The following is a 17,919-nucleotide window of genomic DNA, read 5'->3' as shown; positions in this document are numbered from 1 at the left end:
CCCCTATTTCCCCGCTCCCTCCCCCGCCCGCGCCCCGGACTCCCGGCCCGCCCCCTCCACTCTGCGCGCAAACGCACCTCCCCACGCGCCGCTTGGCGGCCGCGGGCGGGGCCGAGCGAAGGAGGGGGCCGCCCGGGGCCGCCCCGCTCAGCAGTTGACTCCCGAGCGCAGGCTGCGCTGCCCGAGCCGCTGGGCCGGGAAGGGTCCTCCAGGCGCTCGCAGGCATGCAGCCCCGGAGCAGGCGGCGAGCCCGCAGCCGCTGCTGAGCCCACCCGGCGACAGGGCAAGCGCTAGCCCACCCCCTCCCACCTTGCCCCGGAGCACGCGAGCGCGCCGGGAAACCCTCTTCGCCGGCACTCCAGCCTGCGCCACCCCCGCGGGCTCATGCAGCCGCCAAGGTAAGCACGGGTGGGAACCGGACAGCTGACAGCCCTCTAGCGGGTGCCGGGGACACTTAGATGGGCAGTGGCTCTGCTTCGGTCACCGTCTGCCCCAGGTCTCATCTTGCTCTAAGCTTGTGCAGATCTGGAGCTTTGCTGCACCGCGGTTGCCGATTGCTTTAGCTCTTGGCAGAAAACTTTTGTGTGGTTTGGTTTGTGCGCCTTCTTCCCACCCCCGGTGCTACTCTCCCCAATAGCCGCCGGCGCACGTTGTTGGGGAGACCCGGCCTCAGCATCTGGCCTGACGCCGCCACCTCCCTCGGGCAGCCTGTCCTCCTGGCCCGCAGACCTGCGGAGCGGACTGGCCATCTGGCTGCCCCGCCGTGAACCCCAGTCGGCCTGCGCCCCCTGTCCCCTGCCTCCGGTTCTGTGCAAGGCCGCGCAGAACTGGCGACTGTCCCCTAGGACATCCATGCCGCGAGGTGGGTGAAGCGCAGGTCCCAGCGCTCTGGAGCGGATGTGCGGGGTAGTGCAGCATTGGAGTTGAGCCCTATCGGCTGGGTTCCCAAGCAAGGTTGGCTTGGACTGACCGCCTCGCACTGTCGCTCATCCCAAGGAGCTGGTAGGGGTAAGGGGACAGGTGTATTTAGGGAGGTTTAAGGAGAGGGCCCCTGGGTTGTAATTCTTGATTGTAGCCTGTTAATGTAATTGCATTAGATTTGCTCGGAGGTAGAAACAGTTCCCCTAAATTGAGATTTTTTTTAAATGAGCGCTTCGCCTGCGAACTGCTATTATGTGATGTGGTTTCAGAAGGTGTTGGATTGTGTTTTATGGATTGGTGTTTTGCGGGCGGATTAGGGGACAGAGCGCCATCTAACGGGAATTGTGCGCGGCGAATTCCTTATGGGCTCCGAAGTTGGATGTTGTCAAAGTAGAAGATTCCCAGACACCCTGGTGGGGGAGTGGGGAACTGGCGCGACCAGGAGAGGTGAAAGCGACTTTCTGTGTATTTGTGGTCCCGCACAGCACGCTAGGGACAGAACTGCGGCTGTCAGTCCACTGAGCACTGTCACTTTCTGCATCCTGCTTGATGCAGGGTGAAGTCATCTTCATTCTTAGTTGCTAGTTGTTCTGTTAATTGTGAATTTTTTAGTTGTTCAAAATGAAGCCACACCAGCTCTTAATTTATCTCAATCTTTGCCAGGTTCTTCTGGCAAAAATACGTGTTACCTGCTGACAGAAGATGACACTTTTTGGTGCCTCTCTTAGAGATCCTCACAACCCATGCATGGACCTAGCTAATCTTCCATAGGTCACAGTTGATTTTTCAAGTGGCTCTTGAGCCATGAACCCATGAGAAAGATTGCGATTTGGACCGCAGTTGAAGGAGATCTGGAGAGAGCACCCTGTAAAAGGGCTGACTGAAAATTACATTTTCACACAAAGAAGGGGTTTTCCTCTGAGCCACTCCCACCTGAGGTGACAAAGAAAGTGATCTTCGATTAACCACAGAGCTGTACTTTGCTGATCTCAAAAAGAAAAGGACAAAGGCTCTCTGTGTGGGTGGGGTGTCCACTCCATGCTCTGATAGCTGATTTTTACTGCCATCTTCCAGGTCAGATTGTGTTAGCAATGAGCCGGGCTCTCCCTGTCTGTGCTCAGGGCATATTGGTTCCTATGTAGGACTGCATGGAGTTCTGTTCTTGCAAAAATCTTTTGCTCCTTGAGATGCTCTGAGCTATGGGGATGCTGATGAGGTCCCTGCATCTGTCAAGTGCCCTGCTCTTGTTTTTTTTTTCTACCAAGTGACAGGCAGGCCCTTAACACTCAGAATAGACAACATTGGAGGCGAGTGACTTACCCTGTCACTGCTACATTCTGCCTCACAACCTCTCCTTTTGTGGGGTTGTATTAAATAACCAGACTTGTGAAGACAAAGGGGATGACACTGTAATCTGCAACCTTGATCAAGGAAGATGTCTCTGACCTTTACTAAGGAAGCTGTTTGCTTTCTCCCTTTACAAACTCTGAGTAATAATACAGAATGGAGGTAGAGGAAGATCGTGTTTAATATAACCCTATTAATACCATTGGCTCTGCAGCAGCCATGTGTAAGACCAACATGGAAATTCTTAGGGGAGAAGACACAAGACTGATATGTTCTAGCTAGGGACTGAGCATCCCTAATACTAGGTCAGGGCTTTCAAGACCTGTCACAGTGAGCCTCATGGCTTCCAGGAAGCAGGCAGGAACAGAACGGGGTTTTTTTTGCCATTTCTCAGGAGAAAAAGAAATTGATGTCCAGCAAGACCAGACACAGATACCCAGAGCCACTCTTCTGCTAGTGTGAAATGTTTTTTTGTGTATTTGTTTTTCTGCCTCCAACCTTGCTATCAAATGAATAAAATTCAAGCACTTACTTTTACCAAATATGGTAGCAAAATGTGGTCAGGTCTTAAATCATCACACACACAATATATTAGGAGACACAGTCACCAGTCCATCCAGAATTCTGCCATCTTCTAAGGAAAACGGACAGGACGTAACTTAAGTGAACACAAGGAAAAACAAACAGTAGACTGTCAGAAGCTAGTGCAGGCTAATTGGAATTTGTTAGTTGTTCAAAATGAAAAGATACCAGCCCTTAATTGATTTATGTCAAAGATAACTTGTGTTGGAGGTGTTCTTGCGACTCTTGAGATTAGCTTTGCAATTGAAAGAACAGCGTATTGCTTATTCATTTAACAATTGAAACAAAACTTTCACCCGAAGAAGAGAGGTGCCAAGCTTTCTTACCAGTCTGGTATCCAGCCCTATTCAAATGACTGACCAAAAAGGAAAGCATTTGTTGTCCAGTTGATTCTGATTCACAGCAACCCCATCTGTGCAGAATGGAGCCACAGGCCATAGGAATTTCCAAGCTGTGCCTTTGCAAGCAGGTCACCAGGCCTTTTCCCCAATTCAAATGCGAAATTATTCTTTTTCTTATTCTGAGTGACAGCTGAATTTCAATAGTTCTCCCTTAGCAACAGAACTAGGAAAGGAGAAATGGACAGTGGGAAAAATTGCCTTTACCAACCCACAAGTGTACTTATAAGGTCAGACATAAGTTGGTTTCCTTGGTGACAGATGAATGAGACTTTAGGGGAGGAGGGGAAAAAAGATGCCTAATTTCTAAGCCAGGCCTGTCCTACAAATAGAAAATGCTGTATTATAGTAATCTAGGGGTCAGAAGGCAAGAATGCCTAGCCATTGTAAATTCTAAAATTCCAAAAGCAAGAGAAAGAAGAAATTGTGCCATTTGAGCAGAAATAAATACGTATAAATGTATTTTACAGCCTATTTTTTTAAAAATCGAAGCCACTGCCAATTGGCAGATATATAAATGCACTGCATGCCTACCTGGTTTGTAAAATTACCACCTCCAGATAACTGCAGTAAAGACAAAGTGTAGCAAACACAGTTACCCAGGGACTAATTACAGAATTACTAGGTGAGTCTATTCCTCATTTGTCACTTGTTTGTTTAAAGCAATGCAACAAGATGCAAAACTCACAGGAATCACCACTCCAGATGTACCAGAGTCTAAAAGGCAGGATGAAACTTTAAACAAAAAAATCCTGTCCACAGTCTGGAAGCAGAGATCAATTCCAGTGGATTCTGTGTCCTCCAGGACAGAAAGTTTTTATCACCAGTGCATCAGAGTAAAAAGTTTTAGTGTACTTGTCCTAGCAGGGCAGGATTTGGAGTTTGCCTCCATTGTGGTTTTCTCCTTGTTGTTGAGAACCATCAAGTCGGAACCCACTCATAGCAGGCCCTCTGGTGGGTTTTCAGAGGCAATGATTGCATCGGAGGAGATTGCCCATCTTTCTCCCACAGAGCAGCTGACTAATTCAAACCCCCTTCCTCTGGATTGGCAGTGCAGTCTCATACCAGTAAGCTATTAGAGCTCCCTAGGGCTTCTTTTTCTCCTCATCATTGCTGTTGTTATTGTGTACCATCGAGTCAGAGCCAACCCATAGCTCAGCCTCCAGCAGGTTTTTAGAGGCCCAGGAGGAGATCATCCATCCTTCTCCCATAGAGCAGCTAGGGGCCTCGAACTGCATGGTTTTGAGATTGCAGCACAGCTTCTTGCCACTAGAGCCTCCTTAGTGCTTTCCCCCTCCCCCCCCCTTCTCTCCTTAGTGTTCATTTTTTAATCTTCCTTCATTGTCATTAGCAGTAACAGGATCTTTCCTTGGTAAGTAGTTCTTCAGCCCTCTAAAGGAGCACCCACACAAGTTTGAGACATGACCTTTCTTAGTAATGTTGTTGTTAGTTGCCATCGAGACAAATATGACTCTTTCGAACAACAGATCTGACCCCTGTCCAATCCTGTGCAATACTCAGAGTTCCTGGTACATTAGAGCCTATTGTGGCGGTCACCATGTTAATCCACCTGGTCGAGGGTCTTTCTCTCCTTTGCCAATCATCTCCTTTTCCAAGCATCCTGTATCCAAGGTATAGCCCCTCCTTGCAACATGCCCAGAGTATGTGAGGCAAAGTCTCATCATCTTTGCCTTCAAACAGCACCCTGGCTGTACCCTTTCTTAGACATATTTGTTTGTTTTGGCAGTCCATGGACTGTTCAGTGCTCTTCTCCAGCACAAACAAAGGCATCAGTTCTTTTGTCATACTTACTCACTGTCCAGATCTTAGATGCGCAGCAAGTGATCAGAAAGACCATGCCCTGAATCAGACACATCTTGGTCCTTAAACTGGCATCTTTACTCCACAGTAATTTGGAGAGGTCCCTAACTGCAGACATCCCCAGTGCAGTATGTCTCCTGATTTCCTGACTACTGTTACCAAGGGTGTTAATTGTGGATCAAAGTAAGATGAAGTTGTTGACAGTTTCGATCTTTTCTCCATCTATCACAATGTTGCCTTTCGGTCTAGTGGTAAAAATCTTTGTTTTCTTGACATTGAGATATAAGCCATACAGAAATTTGTGTTCTTTGATCTTCTATAACAAGTGCTTCAGGTCTTCTTCACTTTTATCAAGCAAGGTTGAGTCATCTGTATAATGCACATTCCTCTTCACAGAGTCTAGTTTCTCTATATTTGCTCAGCATACAGATTTGAATAGGTTTGGAGAAAGAATACAACCTTGGTGCACTCCCTTCTTAATTTTAAACCATGTGGTGTTTCCCTGCTTTGCACAGCAACCTCCTGGTCTAAGTATAGGTTTTGCATAATTAAGTGCCCTAGAATTCCTAGTCTTCTCAGTGTTAGCCTTATGGTGATCCACACAGTCAAATGCCTTTGCATGGTCGATAAAGCACAAAGAGACATTGTTCTGGTATTCCTTACTTTCAACCAGGATTCATCTGACATCAGCAATGGTATTCCTGATGCCATGACTTCTTCTAAATCCTATTTCAGTTTCTGCAGTACCATATCTATGATCTTCAGCAGTACGTGATATGAATGATACTTTTCAATACTGATCCACATTCTCTTGGATCCCCTTTCTTGGGAATGGGAATAAATACGGACCTCTTCCACTCTGTTGGCCAGACAGCTATCCTCCAGATTTCCTGGCATAGACTGGTGAGCTCATCCAGGGCTGCTTCTGTTAATTGAAACTAGTCAATTGGTATCTCATCGATTCCTGGGGCCTTCTTTTTTTTTGCCAATGCTTTCAGTGCAGCTTTCCTCCCATGCAGCTTTCCTTCCTCCTTCATTACCATTGGCTCCTGTTCTTAGGGTACTTCCTGAAATTATCTCAGTGTCAGTCAGTTCTTTCTGGTACAGTGATTTTGTGTATTTCCTCCATCTTCTTTTGATGCTTTCTGGTCATTCAATATATTGTCCATAGCATCTTTCAGTATTGTGACTTTGAGGCTTAAATTTGTTTTTCAGTTCTGTCAGCTTGAGAAATGCAGAGCAAGTTTGTCCCTTTCTAGTCTCCAATTCAAGCTCTCTGCACGTTCCATTACCATACTTTACTGCTTTTTTGAATGTAGAGATATTTTGCCTGTGTCCTCTCCCAGCTCCATTACTTTATACTTAACATACTTTTCTTTTTGAGGATGGTGCTAACAGTTTGGCTTACATACGGCTGTTCCCTGTTCTTGATATGATGTGTTTTTTAACCTTCTTATTTTGCTCTTCAGCAGCTCTGTCTGGTGAAAACAAATGAGGATATGTAACATCCAGTGCTTAATTATTGAGCATCCTGGATAATAGGGACAGAATATTAAAAGAAAACCTCACTGCTCCCAGCCACGTTAGGTAGAAGTATAACACACATAAAAAGACTAACCCACCCTGGTTAATTTTCTGTGTCAGCTTGACTAGGTTATGAATCTTAGCCATTTGACAGACACTGGACTGGCTGCTATTCAGTTCTATAATGTAATCATGTGCTGTGCTGTGCTGTGCTGTGCTGTGATCGGGGGTGATCGATCAGTAGAAAGGGGAGTCTCCTCGGGTGTGTATTCTGCCTTCGGAATATAAATGGAGATTCTGGCGAGGCCCGCTTTCCTTCTCAGCCTCGCATTTTTCTTATCACCTGGCCACTGGATCTTAAGACAGTAGCCTGCAAAATCTCTGGGTTGCACCTAACCTGCATGTTTGTGGATTCACCAGTCCTTGGATAACCGAGGTCTCCAACAGGCCATCTGGTCTATGAATGTGGGACATGTCAGCACCCACAATTTGTGAGCTATTTCTTGGTAGTTCATCTTTTTCTCTTTATATGTTAAACACATCCCTGATTTTACTTCTCTGAACAACCCAACTGTTGTTATTGCTGCTGCTGTTGTTGTTAGGTGCCGTCGAGTCAAATATTACTCATAGCGATCCCATGAACAGCAGATCTGAACCTAGTCCTGTCCTGTGCCGTCCTCACACTTCCTGACACACAAGAGCCCATTGCAGCTGTCACCCTGTCAATCCACCTGGCCGAGGGTCTTCTCTCCTTCGCTGATCCTCCACCCTTCCCGAGCATGATTTCCCTCTCTAATAAATAGTGCCCACCCTCACCCCCCAGCAACATTCCCTGAAGTATGTGAGGTGAAGCCTTATCATCCTTGTCTCCAGAGAACTCTCTGACTGCACCCTCTCCAAGACATAATTATTTGTTCTTTTGGCTGTCCATAGGATGTTCAGTGCTCTTCTCCAGCATCACAGCTCAAAGGCATCAATTTCTGTCATCCCTGTTCATTGTCCGGCTCTCAGATGCATAGCAAGTGATTGGAAAGACCATAACCTGAATCAGATGCACCTTAGTCCTCAAACTGGCATCATTACTCCTCAATAATTTGGAGATGTCCTTAACTGCAGACTTTAGCAGTGCAATAGGTCTACTGATTTCCTGATTGCTGTACCAAGGGGGCTAATTGTGGATATCCAAGTAAGATGAACAACCCAACTAAGACACCCACATGATTCTCTCCAAATAGAAAGTTGTTGGCATTGTACTATTGAGTCAAACCCAATTCATAACTGACTCTGGTGGGTTTTCAGAGGTAATCTCATGAGAGTAGATTGCCCATCTTTCTCCCTAGGAGTAGCTGCTGGATGTGAACTGTGTGCATTTGGTGTGGCAGCACATCTCCTTACCATTAAGCCTCCAGAGTTCAGTATCCTTAGTAGCAATAGAATCTTTGTCCTTTGAGAAGGTTTAGCTTCTATAGAGAGTTACTGTTGTGGCTTTGAGTCAGAACCTACCCAACCATAGCCGACCCTCCAGCGGGTTTTCAGAGGCAGTAAATTGCAGGGGAGGAGACTGTCTATCGTTTTCATGCGAAGCAGCTGGTGAATTCTAACCATTTGCCTTTGGGACTGCAGAACAGAGCCTACCTATATTTTTACCTCTATGTTGGATGTGCCCTTTCCCCCTCCCCTCCCTACATGCATATACATGCATATATATAATATATCATAAAGGGGCCCCAATAGCATGGTGTATTCTGTATCAGACTGCTAACCAAAAGGTCACCGGTTCAAATCCACATTCAGTGGTTGAATCAGGAGGCAGTCTCTTCCTGTAAAGATTTACAGCATTGGAAACGTGAAGGAGAGTCATCGAGAGCCAGCAGTGGGTTTGGGTTGGGTTTTATTGTATAAGCATTGGGACAAAACAGAAACTCTAGAACTCATCTTATTAAATGGTACACATTTCCCCAACCTAGTTTGCTCTTGCTGACCCGGCAGAATATACGTCAAGTGGATGGCTTTAAAGAACAGCAGTTTCTTTTCTCGCTGTTTGAGAAAGTAGATGTTGAGATGAGGCATCCCTCCAGCGGAGGATCCTTTCTGGTTGTCCAGAAAGTTCCTTGTCCTTGTTGGCCGCTACCTTTCCAATGTGTGTGTCTATCTGTCCTGCCCTCCTAATCATTCAGAAGTGACTGGATTTAGGACCCAGCCTTAATGAATCTGTTTAATGTAATATAACAGAGGATGTCCCATTTCCAAATAAGATCATAGGCTGAGGGACTAGGACTATAAACTATATTTTGGGGGACACATCAGTCACTTTTACTGGTTTTCAGTTTCTCTACACTCCAAATGATCTGTTTTTAAACCACGATGCCAGATTGTTTAAGGAGCTTTCGCAGTATTTGATTCTCTTTGACATAGCAACTCATCCCTCACCACCATCCCAAGACCGTAAGACATTGTTGGTTGATTTTCCCTGGCAAAGGTTCCAGTACCTGTTCAAATTCTGGCTCTCAGAGATGCTTGTTCAAAACACATCTGCTGGGCAAATGATCTGAGTTCCTGAGAAATCCACCTGCCGAGTGCATTTTCCGCACCTGACAGCAGCATCCTAAAGGATGAATTGTTCCTGCTCCAACGTGCCTGTGGGTTGCTGGCTTCTCCCACACAGGCTTGTGTCTGGTTACCTCAGGAGCAGTTAAGAGACACATATTCCATCCTCAGAATCCTAACAATCACTGAGCTGCTTCTGACTTCGAAAGAAGAGTTAGAATTTGTAGGAAAGTTTCTGAGGTATAGTATCTGTTCGTTTAAATTTAACTTTATATAATATAAATTTATGAAGGAAAGTGGAGTATAAATAATAAACAGCTTTCTTTTTTAAAAAAAGCTGTTGTTGCATTTTCTCTGATTTTTTCCCTCTTATTTATATATGGAAAGCAAAGCAAACAGCACCACCAGACTCCCCTGCAGCTTTTGCTTCTTCAGGATCAGCCTCTCGCTGCTATATTTGGGCAGGCCGTTTTCGTTTGGCCTCATACCTGGCACTTGTGAGACTCTCCTTTTATTTGTTACACACCAGACATTGCCACTAAAGTAAGTTTGGTATTCATATTCTAGAACATCTACTTCAAAATGCTTTCCTTCTTGTCCGGGAGCACGCCTGGCTTTGTATCTTTGAGTAGCTCAAGATCATGTGGCAAAGAAAAGCTAGATGCCAGCGTCCTTCATGCTGTGAAGGTTTTGTGTTACTTTTCTTTTTCTCTGCTTGGGACATTTTGAGAAAAGTGATCCCTCAACTCCAGGTATCTGATTTCCTTATGAGTATGACTGTTCTTGACAGGATCGACTCACTCCGGCCTGGTGGAGAACATTCTGGCTGGCTGGGCCCAGGCCAGCAGTCAACCAGGGCCAACCCAGCCCAGGCCACGGGGGCTGCTCCTTCCTGGCCGGGGGTGGATGCCCGGCTGGTCTTGAATTTGAGCCCAGCTCAGAATGGCTTGTGGGCTACAGTGATCTGATACCACAGGTAGATTTACTTAGACAATTTCTGTCGTGTAATACTGAGCTACCATTAAGAAATATTCAAGGCCAAGTAAGCTCTAAATAAAACCTTGAGCTTGAGAATGATCACATGCCATTATAAGAAAGAAGAACAACTCTGTTTTTAGAAGGAAAGGAATCCCAGGGAAATGTTTCTTAAAATAAGTTTACCTTTTTTGTTTATTTGTTCCTGAGAAACAGGGTATCCCTAGACATGCTCTCTTTCTCACTGCATGATCCATCATCGTACATATGGGGCACATTATTTAACTGACAGGGTAAAAAATGAGCCTTGGGGGAAGATGAGAAACAGCTGTGGTGTGGAAGGAAAGGCTCTGCACTTGGTATTTTTTTTTTAAAGCCTGCCCTCCAAATTATGTTCTTCATGACCTTGAACACGTCACTTGACCTCCCTGAGTCTCAGTTTCCTTGTTCATGAAACAGAAGATGATTGTGTCCATTGTAAGGCTGCTAAGAAGACGCTATTATAACTGGGGAGAACTCTTCTTATAAAGGGCGCTGAGCAGGATTACTGAATAACCCGTAATCTACTTCAGACCGAACCAGAAGTTAAAGATATGAGACTGTGAAGATGTATGTGTGTGCGAATGTCCGTGTGTGTGTGTCTATCTGCAGAGAGAGCTGCTCTCGATCACATAAGACACTGTTATGGTTGATTCCACCACTTGTAAGTCAGCTGGCCTTGCCATCTCATGGTGTTTTGTGTGTTTCTGTGATACTGGAAGCTGTTCCGCCAGTATTTCAAATACCAGCTGGGTCACCCATGGTGGACAGTTTTCAGCAGAGCTTCTGGACTAAGAAGCAGGACATACCATCCACTTCTGAAACAGCAGGCCTTTGAAAATCCCATCAAAATGGTAGAACACTGTTGGACAATGCAGAAAGACAAGCCTGTCCGGTCGGAAGGCTTTCAAACGCAACAGGGAAGGAGCTGTCTCCTCAAAGAAGAGTTGACCACAATGACACCGATGGAGAAAATCTTTCACTCAGGTAAGGACCTTCGTTTGCTCACGTGGCAAGACTCAAAATGAAGAGAAAGAGCTGCAAACTTCTGTTAATAATTGGAGCATGGAATGGACAAAGGGGAAAAAAATGGAGGAAAATTGCAAGTTGTGAAAAATGAAATGGAATGCAAAAAGATTGACATCCTAGTCATTAGTGAGCCATGCTTGACCAATTACATGATGTACTGTGCAAGGAATAAGAAATTGAAGAGGCAGGGTATGGTGTCGTTCATCCTCAAAAAGAACTTTGCAAGACCTAAGTACAATGCTGTGAATGAGAGGATTCGATCCATACACATACAGGAAGTCTTGTTAATGCAGCTGTTACTCAGATATATGCACCAACCACGAAAACTAAAGATTAAAAAATTGAAGATTTTGGGAGCTCTGGTGGCCTAGAGGCAGGAAGCTGCACTGCAGCCCCAGAGGTACAGGGCTCAAATCCACCAGATGCTCTGCTGGAGATGGAGGGACAGTCTCCTCCTGTACCAGTCAGATCCTATTTGACAGTACACACAAAAAATAACTAAAATTTTTTAAAAATTTAAAAATTTGAAGATTTCTACGAACTTTGATCAAAAGGGCCACTAAGATATGGTGGTAATAATTGGTGACAGGAATGCAAAAAATTGAAAACACACATGGACTAGTAGTTAGAAAACTTGGATTTGGTGACAGAAATGATCACATTATATACTTTTGTACAGTGAATGGTTGTTCATGGCAAATACTTTTTTCCCCTTAATAAAAATACCTGAATGGTGATTATACACATGAAGCTGGTAATCCCCCAGGAACATTCAGCTGGTAATCCCCCAGGAATCAATTTGATTACATCTGTGGAGAGAGACGTTGGAGAATATCCATTACCAGCAGGCCACACTAGCCAGGAGCTGACTGGAACAGACCATCAACTTCATCTCCAATATCTGGGCTTGTTTTCAAGGGGAACCAGTCTGCGGAGAGACACATCCTGCTGAGATAGGTGGAGTGTCAACAGAAAAGAAGACCCTCCGTGGAAGGGACTGACAGGAGATACAGCAGTGGGCTTGAGCGGGACAGAACATGAGACGGCACGGGACGGGCAAGGTTCAAGTCTAATCTTCACAGGCTTCTTAGGAGTCAGGGTTAACTTGACAGCATCCAGCAACGTTGTTAATTTATACAGTGTCTTTATTCACTATTTAAAAACAATCACAACAACAACAAAACAAAACTAGTTGCCATCGAGTCTACTCCAGCTCATGGTGATACGGGTGTGTTTCAGAGTGGAATTGTGCTCCGTAAGGTCTCCCAAGACGGACTCAAAGAAGGAAATCGCGATGCCTTTCTTTCAAAGTACCTTTGAAAGGACAGAAATCTTCAGCATTTTCTTAGCGATCAAGTGGCCTACTGGTAAGCAGCTGTGCAACCAACTCAAAGGCATTTGGTTCTAATCCACCAGTTGCTCCACAGGAGAAAGAAGGGTCATCTCCTCCCATGCAATTTACAGCCTCTGAAAACACGCTGTGATCCTGAGGTCTTAAGAGTCTTTGTTCAGGGTGTATGTTTTCAGTCTCCATACTGTATTGCCAGCCTAATGCTGAAATGAGAAAATCCTGGTGGTGGAGTGTATTGTATGTTGTACTTTGTCGTCTGCAGTGAGTTGGCTTCTAACCCCAAGGCTGCCCATCTCTGTTGGTTTTAAACCACCAGGAGAAAGATGAGCACCCTCCCTTTATGACTTACAGCCTCAGCAACCAGTGGAGGGTCGGAATTAATCAGAGCCAACTCCACAGCAGGGAGAGCCAACCAAAATGTCAGCAGTTCACATCCACCAGCTGCTTTTTGGAAGAAAACTAGACAGTCTCCTCGACAGACTTACAGCCTCAGAAACTCGATGGAGGATTGCCATGAATTGGAACCGACTCAGCAGCGGTGGCTTTGGCTTGGGTTTTTGAAGCGAAGACATTCTCTCAGCCTCCCACAAATTTAAAATAAATGGATATGCCGAAGAAGAATGTTGCATAAATTGACACGTTTGTTCTTTCTGGACCAGCATTCCTCCCCACAGCCCATCTGGGGATCCCATCTGGGGTTCATCTCTATTTCAGCTTTGTATTAGCCATTCTAAACAATTTTGAGCTTGATGAATAACTTGGTTATCTGTTCTTGTTGCTAAATATCCGTGGTATTTATGCTTGGCACTGAAACTGTTCACTAGTCCAAATGTTCCAGCCTTTGGCGCATCTTTGAGGGAGAGACACTGATTCACTGTCAGTTCAGACAGTTGCCATTTGGTGAATAAATGGTTCCGCTCTGGTTCTTCTCCAAGAACATGCTGGAATAATGAGAGGTAAAGGCTACATGGGGTCTTCACAGGGATTCACTGCATCGTGGTCTGTTGTGGTGGGTTCCTGGAGGTTGTTTCAGATGACGTGAAGCTAAAGCTGACTGCGACTTGCAGGGACTCTGTGAACAACAGATCTAAACCTTTTCCTATCCCATACCATCCTCATCACCTCTGTATGTCCAGAGCCTATTGGTATAGTCACTGTGTCTGTCCATCTCATGGAGGATCTTCCTGTCTTTCACTAACCTTCCGCCTTTCCAAGCCTGATGTCCTTTTTCAAGGATTGGCTCATCCTAAATGACATGCCCATAGTATGTGAGTATGTTCACTGTGTTGCGTCCAAGGAACACCTTGGTTACAGCTTCTTCAAGCTATCTTTGTTTGTTCTTTTGACAGCTCATGGGACATTCAGTACTCTTCCCCAGTGTCACAGCTCAAGATGTCACCAAACTCCACACACTCCTGGTACAGTCAGGTGTGGCAATGGCTCGGTTAAGAAATTCACCAGTGGAGCCTTTTTAATGTGCAGAAGTAGGGCAGGAGTAAAAAGATGGGGTCTCCTGAGACACCCCATAAGCACCCTCTTGGAGGACTCATCACTCCACAGTGAGATTATTTGGCTCCATAGCTGTCCCCCCACTGGACTTCTGAAGAGGCCGGTGGCTGTGGGTCACTCATCTTAGAACCCCCAGAACCCAGCTCAGAGCCTGGCCCTCAGCAAGTACTTGTTGAACAGAAACAATCAATCAGAAGAATTTGACTTATGTGTGTGTGGGGGGGGGGAGAAAATCACTAATCTCATTAACACGTATTTCAAGACCTCTCCAGGAGCAAATCAAATCCCCTAATGCATTTTAAATACATCTGAGCAAATTAAAATAAAAACTTATTTGGTTTCTAAGCAGAGATATGAGAATGTGTGTTTTTCAGATGTCAGAATAAAGCCCAGATCTTTGAATTAGAAGAAGAGTCCTTCGTGGTGAGAGGGAGCATCTAAGTAAGCACATAAGCTGTTGCTCACACACAGAGAGAGAAAGGGCATTCTCTGGGAAATGCTGAGAAATGACATAGGCTCACAGAGGATTCACGGAGCACTTTGTAACCCAAGTCAGCAATTTTACTGTTGCTATTAGTTTTCCTCCAGTTGTCCCGGCTCACAGGAGCCCCGCGCACCATGAGATTGGACCTTTGTGCTGCGTAGGGTGTTAATTAGTGGGGTTTTGGAAGTAGATCATCAGGTGCACTGTTTTTTGCCTTGAAGCGTGACTGAAACCCATTCAGCATCATAACAACACAGAAGCCTCCCCTGACCAGCAGGTGGTGTCTGTGCATGAGGTAGACTGACCAGCAACCACACCTGGGTGTCCCCTGTGGAAGGGGAGACCTGAACCACTGAACCTCCACCCTAAACCCACTGTCATCGAGTCCAGTCCAACTCGTAGGGACCCTCCATCGGGTTTCTGTGGCTATAAATCTTCACAGGAGATTTCCTATCTTTCTCTGGAAGAATGGCTGATGGATTCGAAAGAGTGGCCTTTCGGTTCTTTATGCCATAGTAAGAGAGCAAGACCCCAAAACTCTAGAAAAAGACCCGCAGGGAGCGGTCCTCTCTGGCACCATTGTGGAAACAGACCAAGGAAAGTCTTTGGAAGTCCAGTCTGTGAGGAGGACCTGGTGATAAGGAAGGATGGCAGTGATTCCTGTGGCCCGAAGGTAGAGCTGTCCCCACCCCGGCACCTTTGGCCAAAAGCTTGTAACAGTTGGATAGGTTTCCTTTGGAAGCCATAACCAAGTAGCACTAAACGGGCGGCTTAAAAACAGCTGGAATTTCTTTTCTGACAGTTCTAGAGACCAGAAGCCCCACGGCAAGGTGTCAGCAGGATTGATCCCCTTGGGAGGCTCTGAGGAGTATCTGTTCCGGGTCTTTCAGCTTCTGGTGGTTGCTGGCGATCCTTGGTGCTCCTTGGGTGCAGCTGTTAGGGTGTGAGGTGCAGCTGACTGGGTTCCAGATCCTAGTGAGCCTGTGTGCGGCGGGCTGGCACCAGCCCAGTTCTGCACCGTTCTCACGTCATTGATTGCTCGGTTTAAGTCCATTGCTGTAGCCACTGTGCCCGTTTTTGTCTCAGAGAAGATCTTACCCTTTATCCCTGTCTCTCTGTTTTTGCCCAACATATTGTCCTCCTCCAAGGACCGGTCCTTCCTGATAACATGCCCAGAATATGTGAGACAAACTGGCCGCATCCTCATTTCTAAAAAGCTATGCTTCATTAAGGTGAATTTCATCCTTGCAGTTCATATTGAATACTCTTTGCTAGCACTGTGATGCAAATGCAGTTATTCTTTGGTCTTCTTTATTCATTGTCCAGAATATGTTGTTGCTGTTAAGTGCCATCGAGTCAAGTATGACCCATAGTGACCCTGTAAATAACAGAGCTGAGCCCTGTCTTATCCTGTGCCATCCTCACACTTCCTGACACACTGGATGGAGCCCATTGCAGCAGTCACTTTGTCAGTCTACCTGGTTGAGGGTTTTCCTCTCCTTTGCCAACCTTCTGCCTTTCCTAGTATGATAGCCCCCTCCAAAGAATAGCACCTCCTAGCAACATGCCTGAAGTATGTAGCGGGAGCTTCATCATCTTTGCCTTTAAGGGGCATTCTAGCCACACCTTCTCCAAGACATATTTGTTTGTTCTCTTGGCTGTCCATGGGATGTTCTCGTCTCTTCTCCAGCACCACAGCTCATAGGTATAAATACTTATTCATTATTTGGCTCTCATGCATAGCAAGTGATCAGAAAGACCAAGGCCTGAACCAGATGCACCTCAGTCCTCAAACTGACATCATTGCTCCTCAATAATTTGGAAAAGCCCCTGACTAACAGACTTTCCCAAAGTAGTATGTCCCTTGATTTCCTGACCGCTGGTTCCAAGCCAGCATCTGAGCCAATTGAAAAATAAACATGACTTGGGGCATCTTTGCTTTTTAACACATTAGAGATTTTTGGCAACAGATTTGCCATTACAATATGCTATTGGAGTTCTTTGGACTGTCATTTGCCTGCTGCATCTTCCCGTGGGCATTGATTATGGCTCTAGGTGAAATGAGGACTTTAACAACTTAAGTATTTTTACTGTTTATCATGCTGTTACTTATCAATCTGGATGTTGATACGGCATCAGTCCAGCCTCTGCCTCCATTGTCCTGTGGTGTCCTTCACTCCCTGTATGTCCCTGTATTTTTATGTCTTCACATAATCTTTTTGTAAGGACACTAGTCATTGGCAGTAAGGCCCACCTTAATTTTAATTTCGTTTTATCTTCAAAGGGTCGTATTTCCAAATAGGTTTGGTCTTTGACTTATCTTTTTGAGATACAATTCATCCTACAATAGGAAGGCACGCACAGCCACCTCCATAGGAAATGCTACTTCTAATGCCACCTTGGGAGGCAGAAACGAAAAAAAGTAACATCACCTTTTAAAATAGCAATTAATTAGATGAATTATAGCATCATTTCTGGAAAGAGAACATGAAATCTGACCATCTTTTAGCATTATTTGAGAAGATAAAAACAGGACTGGAGACCAGGGAGAAGCCCAAAGATGAATTGTTATGCTTTCAAAATTCCTTCTCAAAAAGTTCCATCCCAAAGACCATTTATAACAAAGTCACCCCAGAATGTGTGTGTAGGGAAGGAGAGTCACCACCAGTAGGAATTGTCCTGAGAGACAGGAAACAAAATGAAGGATAAGCAGGTATTTTTCTGGATGAAGAATTATAAACAGTGGGGTTCCCCTAGGATGGCAGATGCATCCAGATTTAGTTTAAATTTGCATAGATTATCTAATGAAGAAGATGCACAGAGGGTCTGTAGGCCTGCAGACTTAAGTGAGGGCTGCAGAGATGGCAAATAAGGATTAATTGTAAGACGCTTGGGATTTAACAAGAAAATGCATATTTAAGCTTTCACTGGGGCAAGCCTCAATTAATGCAATTAATGCAGTTAGAACATAATCCAAGTGCTCGCTTCGGCAGCACATATACTAAAAAAAAAAAAAAAAAGAACATAATCCAAGTTACAAGTAAATAGACTCTCTCCAACTTGTTTACCGCCACAAAAAGGGAACTTGGGGTTTTTACACAATGTTTGTTGGCTAAAGGCTGTACAGGACTAAGTGCTCAGAAACAGCTAAAATGCTTTCAAAAATTATATTGGAGACCAAGCCAAGGGAGTATTCCACCTGGGCTCTTCCCCAGACCTGGCTGTGTTATTACCTTCTCCTCTAAAAGAACGACTGTGAACTATAGGAGAGTGAGCCGAGTGATGGCACAGAGAGAAGCTTCCACCAGGACTGGCTGTTTCTGGGCTCAAGGGCTTCGCTGTGGAAAGGTGAAGCCAGCAGGGCCATCTCATCCCCATCCCTGGGAGGCAAG

General features: G+C 45.3%; 1 protein-coding gene across 1 annotated transcript in view; it reads left to right on the top strand.

Annotated features, from left to right (window-relative positions):
• Positions 1-307: 307 nt before the first annotated feature.
• RGMA (repulsive guidance molecule family member a) overlaps positions 308-17,919 on the top strand; it is a 56,251-nt gene continuing 38,639 nt past the window's right edge. Inside the window, exon 1 of the mRNA XM_006885238.1 lies at positions 308-398. Within this exon, the coding sequence (XP_006885300.1) occupies positions 385-398 (14 nt within the window). The 5' untranslated portion in view covers positions 308-384. The remainder of the gene's footprint in view (positions 399-17,919) is intronic.

This window comes from Elephantulus edwardii, unplaced genomic scaffold (assembly GCF_000299155.1).
Source record: "Elephantulus edwardii isolate Elephantulus edwardi_28Jun2011 unplaced genomic scaffold, EleEdw1.0 scaffold00041, whole genome shotgun sequence".
Lineage (NCBI taxonomy): Eukaryota > Metazoa > Chordata > Mammalia > Macroscelidea > Macroscelididae > Elephantulus > Elephantulus edwardii.
Note: the sequence above shows the minus strand (reverse complement) of the source record. Positions and strands in the feature narration are given on the sequence as shown.